Source organism: Rhineura floridana, chromosome 2, assembly GCF_030035675.1.
Source record: "Rhineura floridana isolate rRhiFlo1 chromosome 2, rRhiFlo1.hap2, whole genome shotgun sequence".
Taxonomy (NCBI): Eukaryota; Metazoa; Chordata; class Lepidosauria; order Squamata; family Rhineuridae; genus Rhineura; species Rhineura floridana.
In genome coordinates, this window is record NC_084481.1 from 112,714,349 (window position 1) to 112,735,381 (window position 21,033).

Sequence of the window (21,033 nt, forward strand, 5' to 3'; positions counted from 1 at the left end):
TCTTCTCATGATGTGTCCAAAGTATGATAACCTCAGTTTCATCATTTTAGCTTCTAGTGACAGTTCTGGTTTAATTTGTTCTAACATCCAATTATTTGGGTTTTTTTGCAGTCCATGGTATGCGCAAAGCTCTCCTCCAGCACCACATTTCAAATGAGTTGATTTTTCTCTTATCCGCCTTTTTCACTGTCCAACTTTCACATCCATACATAGAGATTGGGAATACCATATTCTGAATGATGCTGACTTTGGTGTTCAGTGATACATGTTTGCATCTGAGGACCTTTTCTAGTTCTCTCATAGGTGCCCTCCCCAGTCCTAGCCTTCTTCTGATTTCTTGACTATTGTCTCCATTTTGGTTAATGACTGTACCGAGGTATTGATAATCCTTGACAAGTTCAAAGTCCTCTAAATGTCCTTTAAAGTTACATAAATGTTCTGTTGTCATTACTTTAGTCTTTTTGACGTTCAGCTGTAGTCCTGCTTTTGTGCTTTCCTCTTTAACTTTCATCAGCATTCATTTCAAATCATTTCAAATCATTACTGATTTCTGCTAATAGTATGGTATCGTCTGCATATCTTAAATTATTGATTTTTCTCCCTCCAATTTTCACACCTCCTTCATCTTTGTCCAATATTTTCTTAGCAGATGTAAATATCTTCCTTCTCTCATGTTGAACATTTTAAATTATTTTATAGCTTCAGATCAAATATATGTTTAAAATGACTCATTTTGTTTAAATATATTAAAATGACACTTCATTTTCATTTTGCACTTGAAGAACCCTGGGATCCTTGTTTTCTCCTTTTGTTAGAGAAGTTTTCTTCTTTTGGTGGAGAAGTAAAATTAGGAGGGTAGAGAAAGGAACCACCAGAGAACAGTGCTGTGTTCACAGTGCTGTGAAAGTCTCTTCAGGCAAGATTTTGATTCCCTTCTCCAGTGGGGAAGGAAAATGCACAGAAAAATCTGGCCCCGAGCAAATATGCCTTCCATTCAGCAGGGCATCACATATATAAACATCTGAATCCTGTGCCAGATAAGTACCTTCATCATATGCTGAGAGAATGAGGAATAAACTGAATGAAGCCACACTAACAAGATCATGAGGATAGGCATTATTCTGAAAGTTTATATCATGTGGCATTTCTGTCCCTTCTCACTTCATAAACTGTTGCAAAGTTATTGATCTTAAAATTATTACTTCTGTACCTAGGTGTGGTATTAGGGTTACATGGCAAAATTGTAATTTAGTTTTGATCTGTGTCATTGTCCTTACCAATAAGAGTTTATGAGAAGAGATAGGTAATCTGATTCTGATCATGTACTGTCAATGTAGAAAGATCTTAAGGGAACCATGGTCATGTCCAAGCTGCCTTAGCCTCCATTCCTTTAGCATTACATAAGAGCCTGTGAGGGCAGTGCAGATCTTTCACTGTGGATAACTGTGGAAGGGAAGTGGCACATTACTCATGACCACATTTGCAAATTAATCCTTACCATCCAGAATACAACAAAAGCAAGCAAAGGTGAGTTCTCAACTCCTATTTCAAATGACTGAGGTTGTGCCCACTAATTTGAGGAGCTCTTCCATTTGCTCCTAGGAATCAGGAATACCTTTGGGGAGCATCATCTCTATGAATTCTCCACAGGGTTAATGGGAATTAGTGCAAGATCAGCTCCAGTCATGCAGTTCACAAGAGGCCTGCCCCTTCCCCCCTGCAGACTTCTCCAAACACCTTCCTTTTTTCAGGATACTTTTCATGCTCTTGGTTGGTTTATATATGCATTGCATTTGTTTTTATTTGCTTTCCTTCCAAGATCTTCGGAAAGCACCCCAGTAGTTTAGGTTGAGAGAAATGACTTGCTCAGGGCCAACTACTGTGCTTCCTAGCCAAGTGTCAGCTTGCTGTTTGCCCCCCCCCCAATTCCTAACATATTAATCGCACCAAAAGCACAGGAAAACATTTGTTGATCATTGTACTGGGTAAAGAACCATAGCTGAGCACACTGATTTGTTGACATAGCAGATATCCATTATGTAGCATTATGTGGTAGTTCTTTTATCTGTTTGCTCAAGTAAAATGGAATATGTGTAGGGGTTTGTATTATTCTTACCTTTGCTTAATATTTTGAGCACCCTTGAATCCTGAGTCCATTTCACGTATTAGAATAGACAGACTAAGGGTTGCATACAATTCTACTTAGAGCAAACCTACTGAAATGAATGAACCTAAATTAGTCATGTCTATTAATTTCAGTGGGCCTACGCTGATTATGACTAATGTTGTACAGCTCTTAAGTTTCATAGTTTGTTTATTTACTTATTTAAAAATATTTATAGGCAATCTTTCTGAGCAGAACTGGCTCAAGGCAGCTTACACATAAATACAAAATACAACTTTAAATAGCAATATGATAAAATAAATACAAAACTGCCAATATAACCACAACATTAATAAAACCTGCAATAATAAGTACATATCCAGTTCAGAAAATTATTTAAATAATTATTGAATTTGTATCGCACCCTTCCTCCCGAAGGAGCCCAGGGCAGCGTACATATCAACAAAAACAGGTGAACAACAAGAAAAGGTAAAGCATTCTAAAAACAGTTAAAAACATTCTAAAATACAGTCACAAAAACACAATTCAAAAATCCATTACTCAAAAGAAACTAAATAATGAGCTAGAATGTCACTCGTGAGCAAGCCACAGAGAATGAGTGGATTTTCAAGATCTTTCTGAAAAACTGGTGTGGTAACTTTACAGAGGTCAACTGGAAGTGAGTTCCAGAAGGGCCAACTGCAGAAAAAGTTTCACTAATTTAAATGGTAGTCAAATGAGAAAGGCCTGCATTGTTGACCTTAATTTTGTTGACCTTTACAAAGGATGGGCATTTCATACTAGACTTGCATAGAGTGGGGGAAGAGAAAAATAACATGCGCACCCAGAGCCTTTTTTCTTTTCATACACCCTAATCCCATTTACTGTATTCTTGGTATTTTAAAGATACATTTGAGTCTGATTTTAATTATTTTCCCTAAGGTACTCATTCAGATACTTAAAATGTTTTTAACTTTTCTGTAGTCCTTAAACTAGGTAATAGAGTTTAATATATAAATATATAGGTAAAGTGTCATGTTTACCTGTCTGTTTCTTTTTCACAGTGAAAAGGAACTCTCCATTTTTAGATACAAACACAGGACCATTCATTAGGACCAACAGCTTTGCTGATGAACTTGACCTGGAGGGTGAAACATTGCTTACCCCGATAACTCACATCTCACAGTAAGTCACAGATTTCTGAATTATGCTATCATTTGCTTCAGACAAGTTCAGTCACTGCATGCTAGAAGAAGCTAAAACGTAATTGTAGAACAACCTTTGCTATTTGTGTATAATTATTCCAGGTAGAAATTTACATATGCTTTCTTGATGTCCATTATAAAGTATTCCTGAGTCAAATGAACAGCCATTCTGCTTGTGGAACACATTTGATTTTGGGGTAGCATTTTTAGGGCAGTCTTCATTTTCAGCAAAATTTATTGCATTGATTATTGAGTGATCAGATACTCTTTTTACTTTTATCAAATAGCTAAAAGAGCAGTGTACAGATGAGACTATTCTTGTATTTAATAATGTGATGTTGTGCCTTTATTGGAAATATCTCTTTTAAGATTTGAAGAGTATGAAATTGTTTCTTTTTAAACAACAATGATGTGGTATGGAGAATTGTTTTCATTCATTGCAATAGTACTGAGATTGCATCCATCTGTTGTTCAGAGAGGTTCTGGGACATGTTCAGAGAGGTGCTGGGATATGTACAGGGAACCCATATATTTATTTTAACACAGACCTGGCTTAGGTGTGATCAAATGAAGATCATGCCTAACTTCCCATTAAACTTTCTATGCAATATTTGATGAAGTTACTGTATCTTGCACTTCCTATGTATTCTTATCAGTGTCACCAAACTACTATTAGACATGGAACCTATGTAGAACTGAGCAATCTGTCTATAATACAGAAACACAGAATTTGTTGTTATGTGCCTTCAAGTTGATTACGACTTATGGTGACCCTATGAATCAGCAACTTCCAATAGCAATCATCTTGTTCAGAATTTGAAAGTTCAGGTCTGTGGCTTCCTTTATGGAATCAATCCATCTCTTGTTTGGTCTTCCTCTTTTTCTACTCCCTTCTGTTTTTCCCAGCATTATTGTCTTTTCTAGTGAATCATGTTTTCTCATTATGTGTCCAAGTTATGATAACCTCAGCTTCATCATTTTAGCTTCTAATGATAGTTCTGGTTTAATTTGTTCTAACACCCAATTATTTATTATCTTTTTCGCGTCCATGATATGCGCAAAGCTCTCCTCCAACACCACATTTCAAATGAGTTGATTTTTCTCTTACCAACTTTTTTCACTGTCCAACTTTCACAACCATACATAAAGATGTGATCAAATAAAGATCATGCCTAACTTCCTATTAAACTCTCTATGCAGTATTTGGTGAAGTTACTGTATCTTGCTCTTCCTGTGTATTCTTATCAATGTCACGAAACTATTATTAGACATGGAACATATGTAGAACTGAGCTATCTGTCTATAATACAGAAACACAGGATCCAGACTTATAAAGTTACAATGTAATAAAAGCAATAGTGTTTTCTGGTTACAAATCGCTGCAAGAAAAAGGTCTTAAGTTGTCATAATTAACAATCATGATTTCTTTCCCAAATAAATCCATAAACAAATGCTTTTTATGCTCCTGTACCTATGACTTCAAATGTTCTCCCCGCCTTTTCTTTTTACTTAAGTAGCCTGCTTTGGTAGAACTCTGAAAACCAGTAGCACTTCAAATTTAAAAGACTGTATTGGTATAGAATCCTTCATGCAAGTATTCCAAACTGCTCTACAGAACATATAAAAAATATACAGCCAATCCATGTAAACCAATTAGCATGTAAAAGTCAGATTAAATGCAGCTTCACTTCAGTCTGTAAAAGTGATCCATGCTCTATAAGAGACATATCAGCATGAAGAATATTTTATAGCCCAGCTGCATAACACTGTAATTCCTGGTTAGAGAATGAAGGGCTTTGGAATCAGAAAGAATAATGTGCTGTTGAATCTTGGACTGCAGTGCTGCATATAAATTACTATGCCCCAGGGGCCATGAAAATGAGCATGTATGAAAGAAACCAATTCCATAACCACAAAGGCGTGAGTAAGAGGCGCTTTGTGAATTGAAGGCATGTGCTTGAAAAAAGTATCTGCAAACAGATTTCACCTGAGAGCATAAAATTACTTCTCTTTGACAGGCAATATAAATCGCCTGGCAAAAATATTGGTTACCTACTGTACTATTAGGAAACTTTCTTGGTAAAAGTGAGATTAAAGAATGTGTTTATAATCTCTGTTTCCACTTAGTCTGGAAAGATGGATAAACTTTTGCAATTGGTACTTGTCTGTTTCATCACAAGTACGACAGGAATATATCAGGGGGCAAAGAGCAGTAAGCCAGCAGCAGCCTTGTGAAAATGGCACTAAATTAAAAGTGTCTCTGGGGTCTCCCTAACTCTGGGGTCTCCCTAACTCAATCTTGGCTGCATTTATGAAGCATACGTGCCTGCCCCCATTTAGAAAAGAGACAAGACGTAGATTTGTGACTGGATCCAATGAACTGCCACAGAAGGACTAGGGGCCAAAGCCTGGCTTGAGTGTAACTTGTGGTGCTACAGTATGATATTGGCTCCAGCTTCATCAACTTGTTCATATTGATGCACCTGTTTTTGCCCAAGGTGCAGCAGTTCTTGTTTGATATGTCCTTATGTCTTGGAGGTGAGGAGGAACCTGGAGCAATGTAAAATTATGCTGCCTTAGCTAACAGTATGATTTGGAGAGCAACAGCAGAACTAGCTTTGTGTTTCCAACCACAATGCACTTTGGGTTATGAACACACGCTGAGGTTGCTTCCAGATGACCTGTTTGTTGAGCATTCATCCAGGTTTGTTTCTGGGAAAATTGGATGACATTGGCTATTTACTGAGCACTCATTCTGATCTGTTTGCGAGGAGGTTGGATGACATTGCATCAAGCATATCTTGTTCCATGCTTTCCAGCGCATTTGCCCACCACTTTCCTTATCACAAAAAGTCCAGTGTCTTGGGGAAGTGGGTTTGTTGTGCAAGAGTTCCAAATCAACTTTAATCAACCCTAAATTTGCTGGTATGTGATTGAATTCCACCTGAAAATAGCGACAATTTGGAAATGCCTTGTATGATCTGATCTATACTGAGGCCTCCTATTCCACATAGAATATTTGGGGCATACACAAAGGGGAGTCTTTTCTCTGAACTTCATTTCCTGTTCTAGCAAGATCAAGGTGAGGAGGAGTGCTACTCCTTGTGACTCTATAAAATGAACCTCAATCAGAATATTAGTCACTTCCAGCTGGAGCCTCTGGCAGATGGGGAGATTCATGAGTGCAAAGATTTGTACCCCTTCACATCTCCTCTGTAAAATTGCTGAAAGCAATGCAATATCCAAATAGGTTTATTTATCTAAATCAGTGGTTCCCACCCTGGGGGCCGGGACCCCCAGGGGGGGCACGAAGTAATACAGAGGGGGCCATGAACAGTAAATAAATGAATTATTTATTATTATTATTTAAACAAGTCTTCACTCCCTCGACACTGCCTGTTTTCCACTGGCGCTGCGGATGACACCTCCCCCTTACTCCAAACAAGAGGGGAGGCCTTTTGCTGAAGTGCCAGAGCATCTTTCAGGTGCACTAAGGGCAGGCATCTCCCTATAAAATACATGGCAGATGCCAAAGGAGGCTGAGGGTGGAGCTACCAGGAAGAAGAGGGGATTACTATCACTGATTCCCGTCTCCTTGCACTGCCGCTACTGACAGTGCCCTTACTTAGAATGAGAAGAGGGCTTTTTGTGAAGCAAAAAGAAGCAAGGCTGCACAGAAAGGCTGCTTTCCCCCTTCCTTCCTGGCAGCCAGCCTGCCTCCCTGGGGGGAGAGGGTCATGAATTTTTTTCAGCTTATAAAGGAGGTCCCGTGCTCATAAAGGTTGGGAACCACTGATCTAAATTATAGAAAAGGTGAGGCAAGAGATTCATTCTCCCACCTGAAAACCCTCAGACTTTGCCAGAGTTCCAATAGCACACATATGAACTAGAGCTTCAGGAGCTATAAGGGACAGAAGACAGCATATTTTGAACACCCAATGGAACTTTACTACAACCTCACCTCCTCATCTTCCTCTGTGACCTTGTATACTCATCAGGTGATGAAATGGAGTGTGCCACTTCAGTCTACAAGAGTTAAGGTTTTTTGAATGTTTGTGTTATAATAAAACTTCCTGTAAATACAAAAATGTTGCAGCAGGCAAAAGGATGGGTTAGGGCTTCCCCACCTCCTGACATGATCATTTTCTGTTTGCATTGAGATTGTTAGTTTGTTCGTTTGTTCGTTTGTTTTTTTAAAAAATAGGAGAGCATTCAAATATGGCATTACCCCAGTGTTAGACTGTATTGGTATAGGCCATTCTAGCACCTCACTGTAGTCTAGAGGTGGTGAACCTGTGGCTCTTCAGATGTTGTTGACAACAGCTCCCATCAGTACAGCCATCCTGGCTAATGATCAGGTATGGTGATAGCTGTAGTCCAACAGCATCTGGAAGGTCACAGGTTCACCATCCCTGCTCTAGACTCAACCTCTTTGGAAGCAGAAGATGTGAAGAAGATGCATCTTGTAGAAGGTGGAACCTTTATCTCTGCTCTGAGATTAGTCAGCTACATATGTCCTTTGGTGTAGCTAACGCCTCTTACTTGAACACATTTCTGTTGGCATGAAAAAGTAAAAATATATCATGATGGAATGACATTCACTTACACCAGTTTATTTGAATTATCATAGGAGCTCATATGTTACCGTTTGTGAGGATCACATTATGCTAAGCAACTACAGTAGGGCCCCGCTTATACGGCGGGTTAGGAACCAGGCCCTAGTTCCTAGTTAGGAACCAATTAAAGTGGAAATTGCCGTAAAGCAGGGCCCATTGACTATAATGGGTTGCGTCACTCGAAAATGCCGCAAAATGCCGCAAAAATGCAAAATCGGCTTTAAAATGGGGAATTTCCCCTAATTGAAAGCCGCCGCATCAGCAGAACGCTGGAAAACACCGGATGTAAGTGTTGTTGAACCGATTGGGAGCAGTGACCACAGTGCTATTAAATTAAACATACATGTAACTGGCCAATTGCCAAGAAAATCCAACACGGTCACATTTGACTTCAAAAGAGGAAACTTCACAAAAATGAGGGGATTGGTAAAAAGAAAGCTGAAAAACAAAGTCCAGAGGGTCACATCACTCAAAAATGCTTGGAAGTTGTTTAAAAACACACTATTAGAAGCTCAACTGGAGTGCATACCGCAGATCAGAAAAGGTACCGCCAGGGCCAAGAAGATGCCAGCATGGTTAACGAGCAAAGTCAAGGAAGCTCTCAGAGGCAAAAAGTCTTCCTTCAAAAAATGGAAGTCTTGTCCAAATGAAGAAAATAAAAAAGAACACAAACTCTGGCAAAAGAAATGCAAGAAGACAATAAGGGATGCTAAAAAAGAATTTGAGGAGCACATTGCTAAGAACATAAAAACCAACAACAAAAAATTCTATAAATACATTCAAAGCAGGAGACCATCTAGGGAGACAATTGGACCCTTGGATGATAAGGGAGTCAAAGGTGTACTAAAGAACGATAAGGAGATTGCAGAGAAGCTAAATGAATTCTTTGCATCTGTCTTCACAGTGGAAGATATAGGGCAGATCCCTGAACCTGAACTAACATTTGCAGGAAGGGATTCTGAGGAACTGAGACAAATAGTGGTAACGAGAGAGGAAGTTCTAAGCTTAATGGACAATATAAAAACTGACAAATCACCAGGCCCGGATGGCATCCACCCGAGAACTCAAATGTGAAATTGCTGATCTGCTAACTAAAATATGTAACTTGTCCCTCAGGTCCTCCTCCGTGCCTGAGGACTGGAAAGTGGCAAATGTAACGCCAATCTTCAAAAAGGGATCCAGAGGGGATCCCGGAAATTACAGGCCAGTTAGCTTAACTTCTGTCCCTGGAAAACTGGTAGAAAGTATTATTAAAGCTAGATTAACTGAGCACATAGAAGAACAAGCCTTGCTGAAGCAGAGCCAGCATGGCTTCTGCAAAGGAAAGTCCTGTCTCAGTAACCTATTAGAATTCTTTGAGAGTGTCAACAAGCATATAGATAGAGGTGATCCAGTGGACATAGTGTACTTAGACTTTCAAAAAGCGTTTGACAAGGTACCTCACCAAAGGCTTCTGAGGAAGCTTAGCAGTCATGGAATAAGAGGAGAGGTCCTCTTGTGGATAAGGAATTGGTTAAGAAGCAGAAAGCAGAGAGTAGGAATCAACGGACAGTTCTCCCAATGGAGGGCTGTAGAAAGTGGAGTCCCTCAAGGATCGGTATTGGGACCTGTACTTTTCAACTTGTTCATTAATGACCTAGAATTAGGAGTGAGCAGTGAAGTGGCCAAGTTTGCTGACGACACTAAATTGTTCAGGGTTGTTAAAACAAAAAGGGATTGCGAAGAGCTCCAAAAAGACCTCTCCAAACTGAGTGAATGGGCGGAAAAATGGCAAATGCAATTCAATATAAACAAGTGTAAAATTATGCATATTGGAGCAAAAAATCTTAATTTCACATATACGCTCATGGGGTCTGAACTGGCAGTGACCGACCAGGAGAGAGACCTCGGGGTTGTAGTGGACAGCACGATGAAAATGTCGACCCAGTGTGCGGCAGCTGTGAAAAAGGCAAATTCCATGCTAGGGATAATTAGGAAAGGTATTGAAAATAAAACAGCCAATATCATAATGCCGTTGTATAAATCTATGGTGCGGCCGCATTTGGAATACTATGTACAGTTCTGGTCGCCTCATCTCAAAAAGGATATTATAGAGTTGGAAAAGGTTCAGAAGAGGGCAACCAGAATGATCAAGGGGATGGAGCGACTCCCTTACGAGGAAAGGTTGCAGCATTTGGGGCTTTTTAGTTTAGAGAAAAGGCGGGTCAGAGGAGACATGATAGAAGTGTATAAAATTATGCATGGCATTGAGAAAGTGGATAGAGAAAAGTTCTTCTCCCTCTCTCATAATACTAGAACTCGTGGACATTCAAAGAAGCTGAATGTTGGAAGATTCAGGACAGACAAAAGGAAGTACTTCTTTACTCAGCGCATAGTTAAACTATGGAATTTGCTCCCACAAGATGCAGTAATGGCCACCAGCTTCGATGGCTTTAAAAGAAGATTAGACAAATTCATGGAGGACAGGGCTATCAATGGCTACTAGCCATGATGGCTGTGCTGTGCCACCCTAGTCAGAGGCAGCATGCTTCTGCAAACCAGTTGCCGGAAGCCTCAGGAGGGGGAGTGTTCTTGCACTTGGGTCCTGCTTGCAGACTTCCCCCAGGCACCTGGTTGGCCACTGTGAGAACAGGATGCTGGACTAGATGGGCCACTGGCCTGATCCAGCAGGCTCTTCTTATGTTCTTATGTTCTTAAAACAGAACGCCGTAAAGCGGTGCCCTACTGTATTTAAAATGATCTTTCTCTTGTCATTGTAGTATTTTTATTACCAAGGGAAAAAACCACAAGAAGGATGGGTATCTAATCATTTTAGAGTATATACATACCACTTTATGCCAACTGTTTGCAGAATCTTCCATCTTAAGTTTGTAAGATCTATAGTATCACTTTGAGTGTTGGAACTATCACAGCTGTGCCTTTATATATTCATAGCAATTGGATTATTAAAGGGCCCTCTTTCACTCTGTGATTTGGAGGGATCTCCTTAGTGTAAAGGTAAATTATGTGCAGAGCCAACATTTGTAATCTGGGTGGTGTGGAAGAATCCTTATTTGCATTGACTAGATGGCTCATATTGTAAATGATTTCTGCTTTTATCTTCCTCTCTTATTTCCAAAGGTCCTTGTAAAGTCTGAGCAAATACAGGTTATTCACTTTCAAGTGGTCGCATATAATGACTGACCTGCTATCACCACAACTCTATTTTCAATGCAGCTCACAAAATTTAAAATGTGATTTGCACAGACAACTTGATCATTAATTGCAGAGGGGACTTAAACTGCAGCAATCAAAGCAAGCATACAGCCAAAGATCAGGCAGGAGGAAACAACAAACTTTTTTCTGATGTGTTAAGGTTCCTGAAGGGCAAGTTTGATTCTGTTTCCTTCTGTGTTAAGTAATTAGATTTTTTGTCATACAGTAGTCCATCCTTTACAGACTTTTAAATGTGCAACTATTTTTTCTACCTTAGAAACAGGGAAAATGAGATACAGGAGAATACCAATATTTGTATATAGATTATTGTTATAATAGACTTATTATTGTCTTACTTGTATATTTTAGTCCACTTGTGTACTTTTTAGTTTAAAACAACAATGGACCATTGTTTTAAATGGTTTTAATTGTTCCTCATCCTGAGATCTCAGGTTAATGGGCAGGCTATAACTATTTTATATAAATAAATACATTGATCAGTGCAATTAATATGACTATTCTTTCCATTTATGTTTTCCTCAGGACAGGAGTTATGCAAGCATATGTGCAGAGTAGGAAGGAAGGAGCTTGTCATTGGGTGGTTTACTGGGTTTCCATTTTTTTCCATAAAAGAGAATGAACTAGCAGAGGAGAGGCTGTAACTTCAAGTGTAGGTTGGGGAGGGAGATCTGGGTGAAAAAAAAGTTAAGAAACCATAATATAATCCCCCTACAAACTACAGAAGAATTTTCAAGATGGAATTAGCTTTCACAGTATTAATTACTTATGCAGCAATGACAAACACTAACAACACTTACAAGCTAACAGAAGAGGATGTCATTTACTTTGACAAAATAAAACAATAAAAATACACCTTGGAATAGACACATATGTTTGATGTTCTGCTTTCATGGAGCAAAGATTGCTGCTTCTTTCATGTTGTAGTAAATTAAACATTAGATTCCTTGTTTTCCATGAGTTGGTTGTCTTAACTGATGTTAAGTAATTCAAGTAGACTCCAGCTGCTTACTTATTCAGAAGCACAAGGCTCATCTAATGCAAGGACAATGAGCAGCTGCCTACCTACTGACTTTATCAATGCTGATTTTGGACACCACAGAGTAATAAATGCAAATACAGGAGTTGGGATGAGAGATGAGAAGAGACAATGTTCTGTATTTATTATTTTATTGAATTCTTATCATCACTGCTATATGAAATCCATGAATTTGTCTTTTGATCATATTATGATAATAATTAATATTGGATATGGCATACATAGCATTTTATGTAAAATGTAGCATATAGTAATGTTGGCAGCTGATATTCCAAGAGACAGTTTGCTAAAATCATAGTAAGTCACTCATTATAACCTGATACTTTGGGTGTGTGTGTGTGTGTGTGTGTGTTTTGTGTGTGTGTGCGTTTAAAAAGGAAAACAGGTTGGAGGAGGAATTTGATGCAGAGAAACAACAGTTGGGGAAAGAGTTAAGCACTTACATCTGTGCTCCATGGTGCTCCTCTCTTGAACCTCTGTTTCTTGGTGTTTTTTTTTAAAAAAACCATATGTATTTGCCTGTAATGTATAACATGCCCTAAACCACCTTAGTCATCTACTTCTAAACATTTTTTCTGTGTGTGCAAGATATTTAAAACAATCGGCAAAATTTCAACTTCCCTTACAAATAAATCAACCAAGGTTCTACAACTGACGTTCAAAATAAAATGTTTAATATATACTACCATGTTTTCCAAAAGATATTTTTCTCTCTTTTTTGTGATTGGTGTTTTATTGAGATTTCTAGTAAATATAACAACAAACAAGTAAAACAACAAAGTACAATAAACATGTCACTCTATATAAAATGGAAAAAGAGTACATACAGCAACAGAAGCTTTATATATAAAATAGAAAGAATACCAGAAAGCAGAATACTAGAATTAAAAAGCAAGGTACACATCCCATCAAAAGGAAATTAATGATGAGGGTGGTCTCGCTTCTGCCTCATCTTTGATGGCATAACATAAAAAGGGACACCATATTGGAGTAAATTTATTGGAGGATGTCTCTCCCCAAGCTTTTTTTTGCTCTTTAGTTAATTTTTCATCTAGTGCAAGTTGCCAAAGTCTGGTAAACCAATTTTGTTATTGATAAATGTTCTGCCCCCTTCCAATTTTTGGCTATTTCAAGCCTCACTGCAAGTAGGAATCTGGATAGGAGAGACATCTGAGTTTTAGGAACAATGGAACCCCCTTTAAGGAAAAGAAGTGCCAAGGCCGGATCCAGGATAATTGTAGCTTTAAGAACTTTACTAGCAATTTGAAAAAAATCACTCCAGAATTATCTCACTTTATTACAGTCCCACCAGAAATGTAGGAAGGAGCCATGGATTGGGCATCCCCTCCAGCACAGAGGGGAGAGGGAGGAGTTGATATAATCAGTTTGACCAGAGTGAGGTGCCACAGATGTATAACTTTCAATGCATTTTCTTTGACGAGGCCTGAGGTGGCTCTTGAGTGTGGGCCTACTGATATATCACTCCATTCCTCTTCTGTGATTTCCCTCCCCAGATCTTTAGCCCAAGCTTTATGTGCCAAATTTTCTTTTCCATATTTGAACTCTAATAGGAGGCGATAAATTATAGAGGTAGCGCCTTTTTGGCTAGAAGTTCCCTGTCTATGCAAGGCTTGATAGGATGTCAAAGAATGTGGCAAACCTTCTGCAATGTAAATTGTGTTTCTAAAGAAGGATACCTGTAAGATTCTATACTAGTTGACTATGAACCCAGAGAGACATTTGTCTAATTGAGAAATTTGTAAAGGATGTCCTCGATGAAACAGATCTCGCATTGTTAGCAATCCCCTCTGCTTCCAGCCTTCAAATTGCCTATATTTGTCAATGTGATGAAGTTTGGGGTGATCTAGGAATGGAAGAAGAGGGGACAGCCAAGGCGCTAGTTTGCAGACCCATTGAGTCCAGATTTTCAAGGTGGGGTTCAAGAAAGGGTGTGTAATTGAGCAAGGAGCACATTCAGACAGTGGTAACAAAAGGAGTGATCGTGTTGATGGGCATTTCACTTCCAAAATAATTTCCATTGAAATCAAAGGTATACTTACATCAAAACTAATCATTTGAGCTAGTTGTTTAATCTGCGATGCTTCATAAAACTGCAGATTTGGCATGCCATAACCTCCTTTATTGCTTGAGCGATACAGAACTGCTTTACTTAAGCTTAAATATTTACCTCCATTACAGAAAGAGTCAAGTATTTGTTGCCATTTCTCTAGGAGTGTCTCGGAGATAAATGGGGAGAGTTTGGAAGAGGAATTTGGGCAGAATGGCCATTTTCACTGCAGCCACTCTGCCAAGTCAAGAAAGGGAAAGGTTTTTCCAAGAATAAAGTTCAGTTTTAATATCTCATATTAATGCATCAAAGTTACGCTTTTTTATTGTTTTAAATCTTTGGTAATAGTTACCACTGGATATTTAAACCTATCAAACACCAGCAGGAGATCAAATACATCACTCAAGTCAGCCTGTGCTCATCAGGGGAAACTGATGCAAAAAAGTGCCGACTTTCTGAAGTTGATTTCTAACCCCGCCATGTCTTTAAAATTAGCTAAATGGGTTTGAAACTGTGAGAGTGTGTCATGAGGTTCTTGTAAAAATAGGAGTACATCATCTGTGAAGACGTTGATAAAGTGCTCTTGGCCATTAATAACAAAATCTTTAATATTTGGGTCTGCTCTAAGCTTATCAGCCAGTACTTCTATTGCAGTTGCAAATAATACGGGAGATAAAGGGCAATCCTGCTTGGTGCCTGTTGTTAAATTAATAAAAGGGGAATCAAATCCATTGATACGAATTGTTGCTTGGGAACCAGAATAAAATTAATGAATGACATTAAGGAAGTAAGGACCAAAATTTAATTTAGTTAGTAAGTGGGGTAGGAAAGGCCATTCAAGATTCTCAAGGGCTTTGAAAGCATCTAGGGAAAGTACTTCAAGAGGAGTGCCTGTTCATGAACTATGATGGACAATATTAAGAACCTGTCTTACAGCATCTGAAAGTTGCCGCTTAGGAATAAAACCTGTCTGATCAGTGTGAATATATCTAGAGATAAATACATTTAACCTCTGAGCCATTATTGAAGTAAGTAGCTTAGCATCTTGATTCAGGAGAGCTATTGGGCAATAGGACCCCAGAGAACACAGATCTTTATGAGGTTTAGGGATGACAACTATTCTAGCTTGTTTCCAGGTCTCTGGGATCCTATCTCCCTTCATAATTCCATTAATCAGTGCTTGTAGATGAGGAAGGAGAATTTCACTAAATGTCTTAGAAAATTCTGCACCAAAGCCATCAAGAACTGGAGTCTTTCCATTTTTCAGATGTTTTATAGCGATTTCTATTTGCAGCTGAGGGGTGAAATAAGACACTGACACATCAGCTTGGGTTAAACAAGGGCCACTTTATTAAATTACAGCAGACAAACCCAATTTTAAAGTGACCTGCAGAGGGAAAATCTAGGTGCGGGACTATCTATAAGCAAGTAGCTTGCCATACAGCTCTTGGGCAACCAGCCCCTGCCAGGGCAAGGGCAAGCCCATCTGCTTACCCCTTACCCCGGCCACACCTTGTAGGTGAGTAGGGAGGCCTTCCCATGTCATCCCCACCCGGGACCGTATAACCCCTGGGTAGATGAGGATAAGTTGGCCCCAGAAGCAGCCCATATCCTGCTCTAGAGCCGTAAAGCCCTGAGAGACAGGCCCTCCGGAACCGCCAGTCACCTCCAAAGGTGCCTAAGGGGGCCACCTAGCTGTCCTTAACTATTTCCCTTCCCGCACCTGTGCTATAACAAAACTGCCCCATAGGGCATTAGCCTTCAATATATCAATTTTACCAAATTAGCCAAATTCACCTATTAATAACAACGCCCCCTAACCCGATTCCCTCCCCCTCCCATAGTGTGGAGCAGGCGAAAAACCTGCCCGCCAACAAGGGTGGGCAGGATAAAAATTCCTACTCGGCCCCAAAGCGACCCCTAGGCACACCATAAAAAAGGGAGGGTGGGGTGGGCGTCGCAATTCCAAAGAGGAATGTAGGAGGGGCAGCTGGGCTTAAATACGCCCTCCAGCCTCGCCCCTCCCTTCAGCCAAGTTGCACTTGCGTCATAGGTGCGACGTGCGACTTTGCCCCATTTAAAGATGGAGGCAGCAGCTTTGCCCCCATCTGCAATTATGCCCCGCCCGTCAGCTGTGCGGCGAGCGGGGCGTCATTTCTTCAGAAATAACAGGACTATTTAAGTATTCTTTGTGCTCCATGCTCAATGGGGGAATTTGAAGGTCTTTTAAAAATGTGTCAATAGAAAAATCTTCCGGTGAGTCTGTAGCATACAGATTAGTGTAAAAATCAGCAAATGCAGAACTAATATTAATCGTGGTACAACATTTTTTGCCTTCGTGAAAGCGCACACTAGAAAGAACATTTCTCAGTCTCTATTTACGCACTGCATTGGCTAAGAGCTTAGAGTTTTTGTTTCCAAATTCAAAGTATTGCTGTTCTGTGTAAATAAGACTTATGATTAGTGTCTATGTCATAAGCCTGCAGCTCTGTACATTTTGCTGTACACTTGCGGTATATCTTTGAGCCACCCTTTCTTTTATGGGCTGTTTCAAGGGCAGAGATTTCCACAATTAGAGCAGTTTCCCACTTTTTTTTTTTAGTATGGAAGCTTCTTTAATACACAAAGCTCTCATTACTGATTTCATAGCATCATACACTGTCACCTGGGTGAGAACAGGGGAGATGTTGAGCTTAAAATATTCAGAGAGTGACTCCTTAAGTTTGCTAACCAAATCTCTTTGGTTTAGGAGGGATGTATTGAGTCTCCAGGCGGCAGTGCGGGAGCCATTTTGCTTCAAATCTACCACCAATGTGAGAGGGGCATGATCAGAGATTAGAACTGAACCAATGTCTGCATCAACAATAGCAGGGAGCAGAGTTTTGGAGATCAGGAACATATCTATGCATGAATAAACCTTATGCCTTTTTGAGTAAAAAGAGTAATTGTGTTCTGTTGGGCTATGTTCCTGCCAAATGTCTATTAAAGCTAATTTATCTATTACATGGGAGAAATCTGAGTTAGGACAGGGAGCAGGGCGATTTGCTCCACTCCTGTCTTTACCATAGTGCAGAACATCATTAAAATCACCTTCAACAATAATATCACCTTCAGCAAATGTTTCAAGATGAGTTAAGGTGTCAAGCAGGAAGGAGAATTGTTGAGTGCTCGGGCAGTAGATAGATGCCAGAGTTATTTTTGAGTCTCATAGAACCACGAAGAAATAAGTAGCATCCTTTGGGATCCAAAAGCAATTCTGCCACATGGAAAAGTCATCTAGAAGCTATAATAATGGCAACTCCTCTGGATTTGGATGATCCACAAGCTGTGCAATAATCGCCCATCCATCGACCTTTAAGTTTATTAGAGGATACATCTTTTTGATGAGTTTCTTGCAAAAAGGCGATATCAGGATCTGCCTTCTGTAATAAAGTTCCGATTCTAGCACGCTTCACAGGAGTCCGCAATCCATTCACATTAAGGGAAAACAGTTTTAGTCCAGTCGTTTCCTAAGTTTTTTATAGCTGGAGGTTTGATTGGTGAGAATGGGAAGAATAATGTGACTTTGAGAGGGTAATGGAGAATTTTTATATATCCATACATATAAACATAGATATAAGAAGATATAGGTTTATGAAATATAACAAAATCACAAAGGAACTAAGCAAAAGGGCCCACAGGCCTTTGGGACCCCTAAAATGCAGTCTCACAGAGGTGCAAGTGGAAATTCAGCCTGAACTTCTCAACCCTTGTTCCCTAACTTCATTTTATTTACATATATACAACCCCCATAGGTTATATAGGTTACCCTAAAAATCCTGGCATTAAAAGTCAGGCCTGTCAGTAAAGGCTGGATAGCAGGCAATGGTCAAATTCATCTCACTGTGAACTCCTGCTTTTGCCAAAAATAGGCCTGTGTGTGACTGACTTTAATGAGTATATTGTTCAAAACCAAATAAGCATGTAACCTGTGATTGATATTTAAACAGTTTGATCTTGGGAAACTAATTTTTAGTGAAGAAATAGTTGGCAATCAAATATATCTTATTCTTGTTCTGTAGAGCAATTTCTTCAACTAATGGAAAAACTTTGTAACATTATCAAGGTAGGAATGAAAGAAACTTTGAGCTTTAGCACACATTTTAAGATGTCCTGGTGTGTTTGTAAGTGGCTTTTCATGATAAAAAAGGTTTTCTGAAGTAGTTTGCCTTTTATATTCCTCTGAGACTGAGAGATAGTGGCTGGCCAGAATCACCCAGTGCCTTTTCTTAACTGTGTGGTCTCCAGTTATAGTCCAGAACTTTACTCATAACCCTTTCTCTATAGATATACATTTTCTTTAAGGTAGGAATGGGATTTCTGAGAAATCATAAGAAATAAGAACCCCTATAGCAAACTAATAAAACTGTGGTGCTCATGAACTTCCAGTCACCCTAAGTTGAGCGAGCCAAAACTCAGCCTGGTATCGTTAAGGAACATGTTGTAATATCTCCAGGTGTACCTGGGTTAGCCTGGCCGATCAAGAACAATGGAAAATAGAAAGTACCGGGTATGCATGAAAGCCCATTCACAACAGTAGAATGTAGTATATGGTACTAACTGGTTTCAACTGGCCTGGAAGAGCATTAGTCATGGGGGACAGCAGTATAATGGTGATGTTAGTAAGACAGACAGAAAATTGGAATAAGATGTATATTAAGACAATTACAAATTACTTGTACATGTGTTCATGTAATTAGAGAGTAGAATTACCTAATGTTTTCTGATTGGTTTGGAAAGATTGCAAAGAGAAAGAACTGTTACGTTATGTGGCAAGGAACTTGTGGGATTGGTAAACTAATGTCACATACTGCATTAGTACTGTATAAAAGAGCCATGCAGATAGTGTCTCATTGCAGTCCTCACCAGACTCTCTGGGAGGCTGACCCTGCATATGCTTGTACAGAATAAAGGCCCACCTTTTTGCTTCAAGCCTGTGTCTTCAAATTTCTTCAAGGACCCCCAGTCCAAGATCCCTAAAATTCTCCAACAATGACAAGGTGTAACAAAAAACTTTGAAGAACACAACAAGACCTAAACGATTAGAACAACTGGTCAACTCATATCGTGGGGGAGACTTTGCAGCCTCACAATCTGGAAATACATCCCAGGATTGCCCATGGGTCGACTCTGCCAACATTGGGATAGTGGCAGAGAAAGAGTCAAAGTTAAGCAGCAACATTCCTCAGAATAGCAAACATATAAAAAAAATGGAGGTTGTCTAACAGGAAATTCAGTTGGGTTCGGAAGAGGAGCCAGCAGTTTGATCTGCAGAAGGGCTAGGAGGTATAGATTTAGAAGTGCCCCACTTCTTTCTGCTAGGTCATTCGGCTGAAGGTGGAAGTGTATTTCTGTTGTGTGGGGATTCATATGGTAGGTTCGGGAGCTCAAGCCCAAGATTGTGTAATAAAACATGCCTGACCTATCGCTGAAGCTGTATAAGAATGGTCTCCTTGATGAACCATAAGCTTGAAAGGGTAACCCCAGCGGCAGGGGATGTTAGCTTTTTTCAGAGTCACAGTGAATGGCCTGAAACCCTTGCAGCGCAGCAGGGTATCAGGGCAGACATCTTGAAAAATCTGTAATTCAGCATTTTCATAGGAGATCCATTTAAGCTTTTGCAGTGCAGCATAGATTAATTCTTGCTTATGAAATTGCTCGAAGTGAATAACAGTGTCCCTGGGGGGACCACCATCCTTTGATTTACAATGCAGAGCATAGTGAGCCCTTTCAATATCAGCTTCTGCTACAGGTTCTGTGAGGCTCAGTTGCGTAAGTAATTCAACAATAAAAGCAATCATATCTCTTTTTTCAGTCCCTTCCAGGACCCCACTTATGCGCAGATTCTGTCTGGAATTATGATCCTGCTGATCTTCCAGTTTAATTTGGAGATTTAGTACTTGATCCATTAACATGTCTATTCTGATCTTTTGTCTTAAAGCCAGCTCAAAAGCTTTCTGCAACTTGGGTGGTCAGATCCTCAAATGACTGTTCAAGGGGTTTGAGAGCAGCTTGCCAACTCTCCACAAGGTTAATTTGTATTTGTTGCATTTGTGCAGCTAAATCTGCCAGAGAGAGCTCAGCAGGGTCCTTTGACAGTTTTCCTGACTTCCCTTTATTAGTTGCCATTTTGAGTGTGTCAGTTTCACACACACACACCCAGGCACACTGAGCTGTCAAAAGTAGCATGGAACATAACAGGGATGTTAAAAGCTAGAAGAACTAAAATTAAAGCATTTGTGATCTCCTCTAAGTCTCCCAACCAAAGCCACTCACAGGCCATGAAAAGTCTAGATAATCATCTGTTCGAAGTACAAAAGAAATGAGGAATTTCACCAAGATCCAGGGTTAAGCAGCCATCTTGGCAGCAGGCTAGCCACACACCCCTCCTAAGGATATTTTTCAAATGCAGTTAATGTGACCACTTCTCCCAAACTGGAGGTGGTACTGTAGCAACAGTTAATATCCTTCCACTTTAGATTTCCACCACACAAAATATCCAAAATGAACAGCCATTGTACCCTTTATACTGGCATATACAGATTTTTGAATATTTTCTTAGGACTGGTCTCTACTATAGAGGCATCTTAGATTGCTAATTAATTTTAAGATTTGTACCAAAGTATAAATCTGTGCAGTTTTGGTGGGATACTTTGATCTACTGACAGATATAAATCTGAATTGGTTTGCCTAGTTTTCCCTGTACATATACAGTTCATCCCAGAGATCTGTTTGTACTTAGCCTATTT

General features: G+C 39.6%; 1 protein-coding gene across 5 annotated transcripts in view; it reads left to right on the forward strand.

Moving 5' to 3' along the window:
• Window positions 1-21,033, forward strand: part of KCNQ1 (potassium voltage-gated channel subfamily Q member 1) — a 507,266-nt gene that overhangs the window by 177,519 nt on the left and 308,714 nt on the right. For all 5 annotated transcript variants that reach the window (XM_061610163.1, XM_061610164.1, XM_061610165.1 and 2 more), the window contains one exon: window positions 3,169-3,289. In XM_061610163.1, coding sequence (XP_061466147.1) covers window positions 3,169-3,289 — 121 coding nt within the window. The remainder of the gene's footprint in view (window positions 1-3,168; window positions 3,290-21,033) is intronic.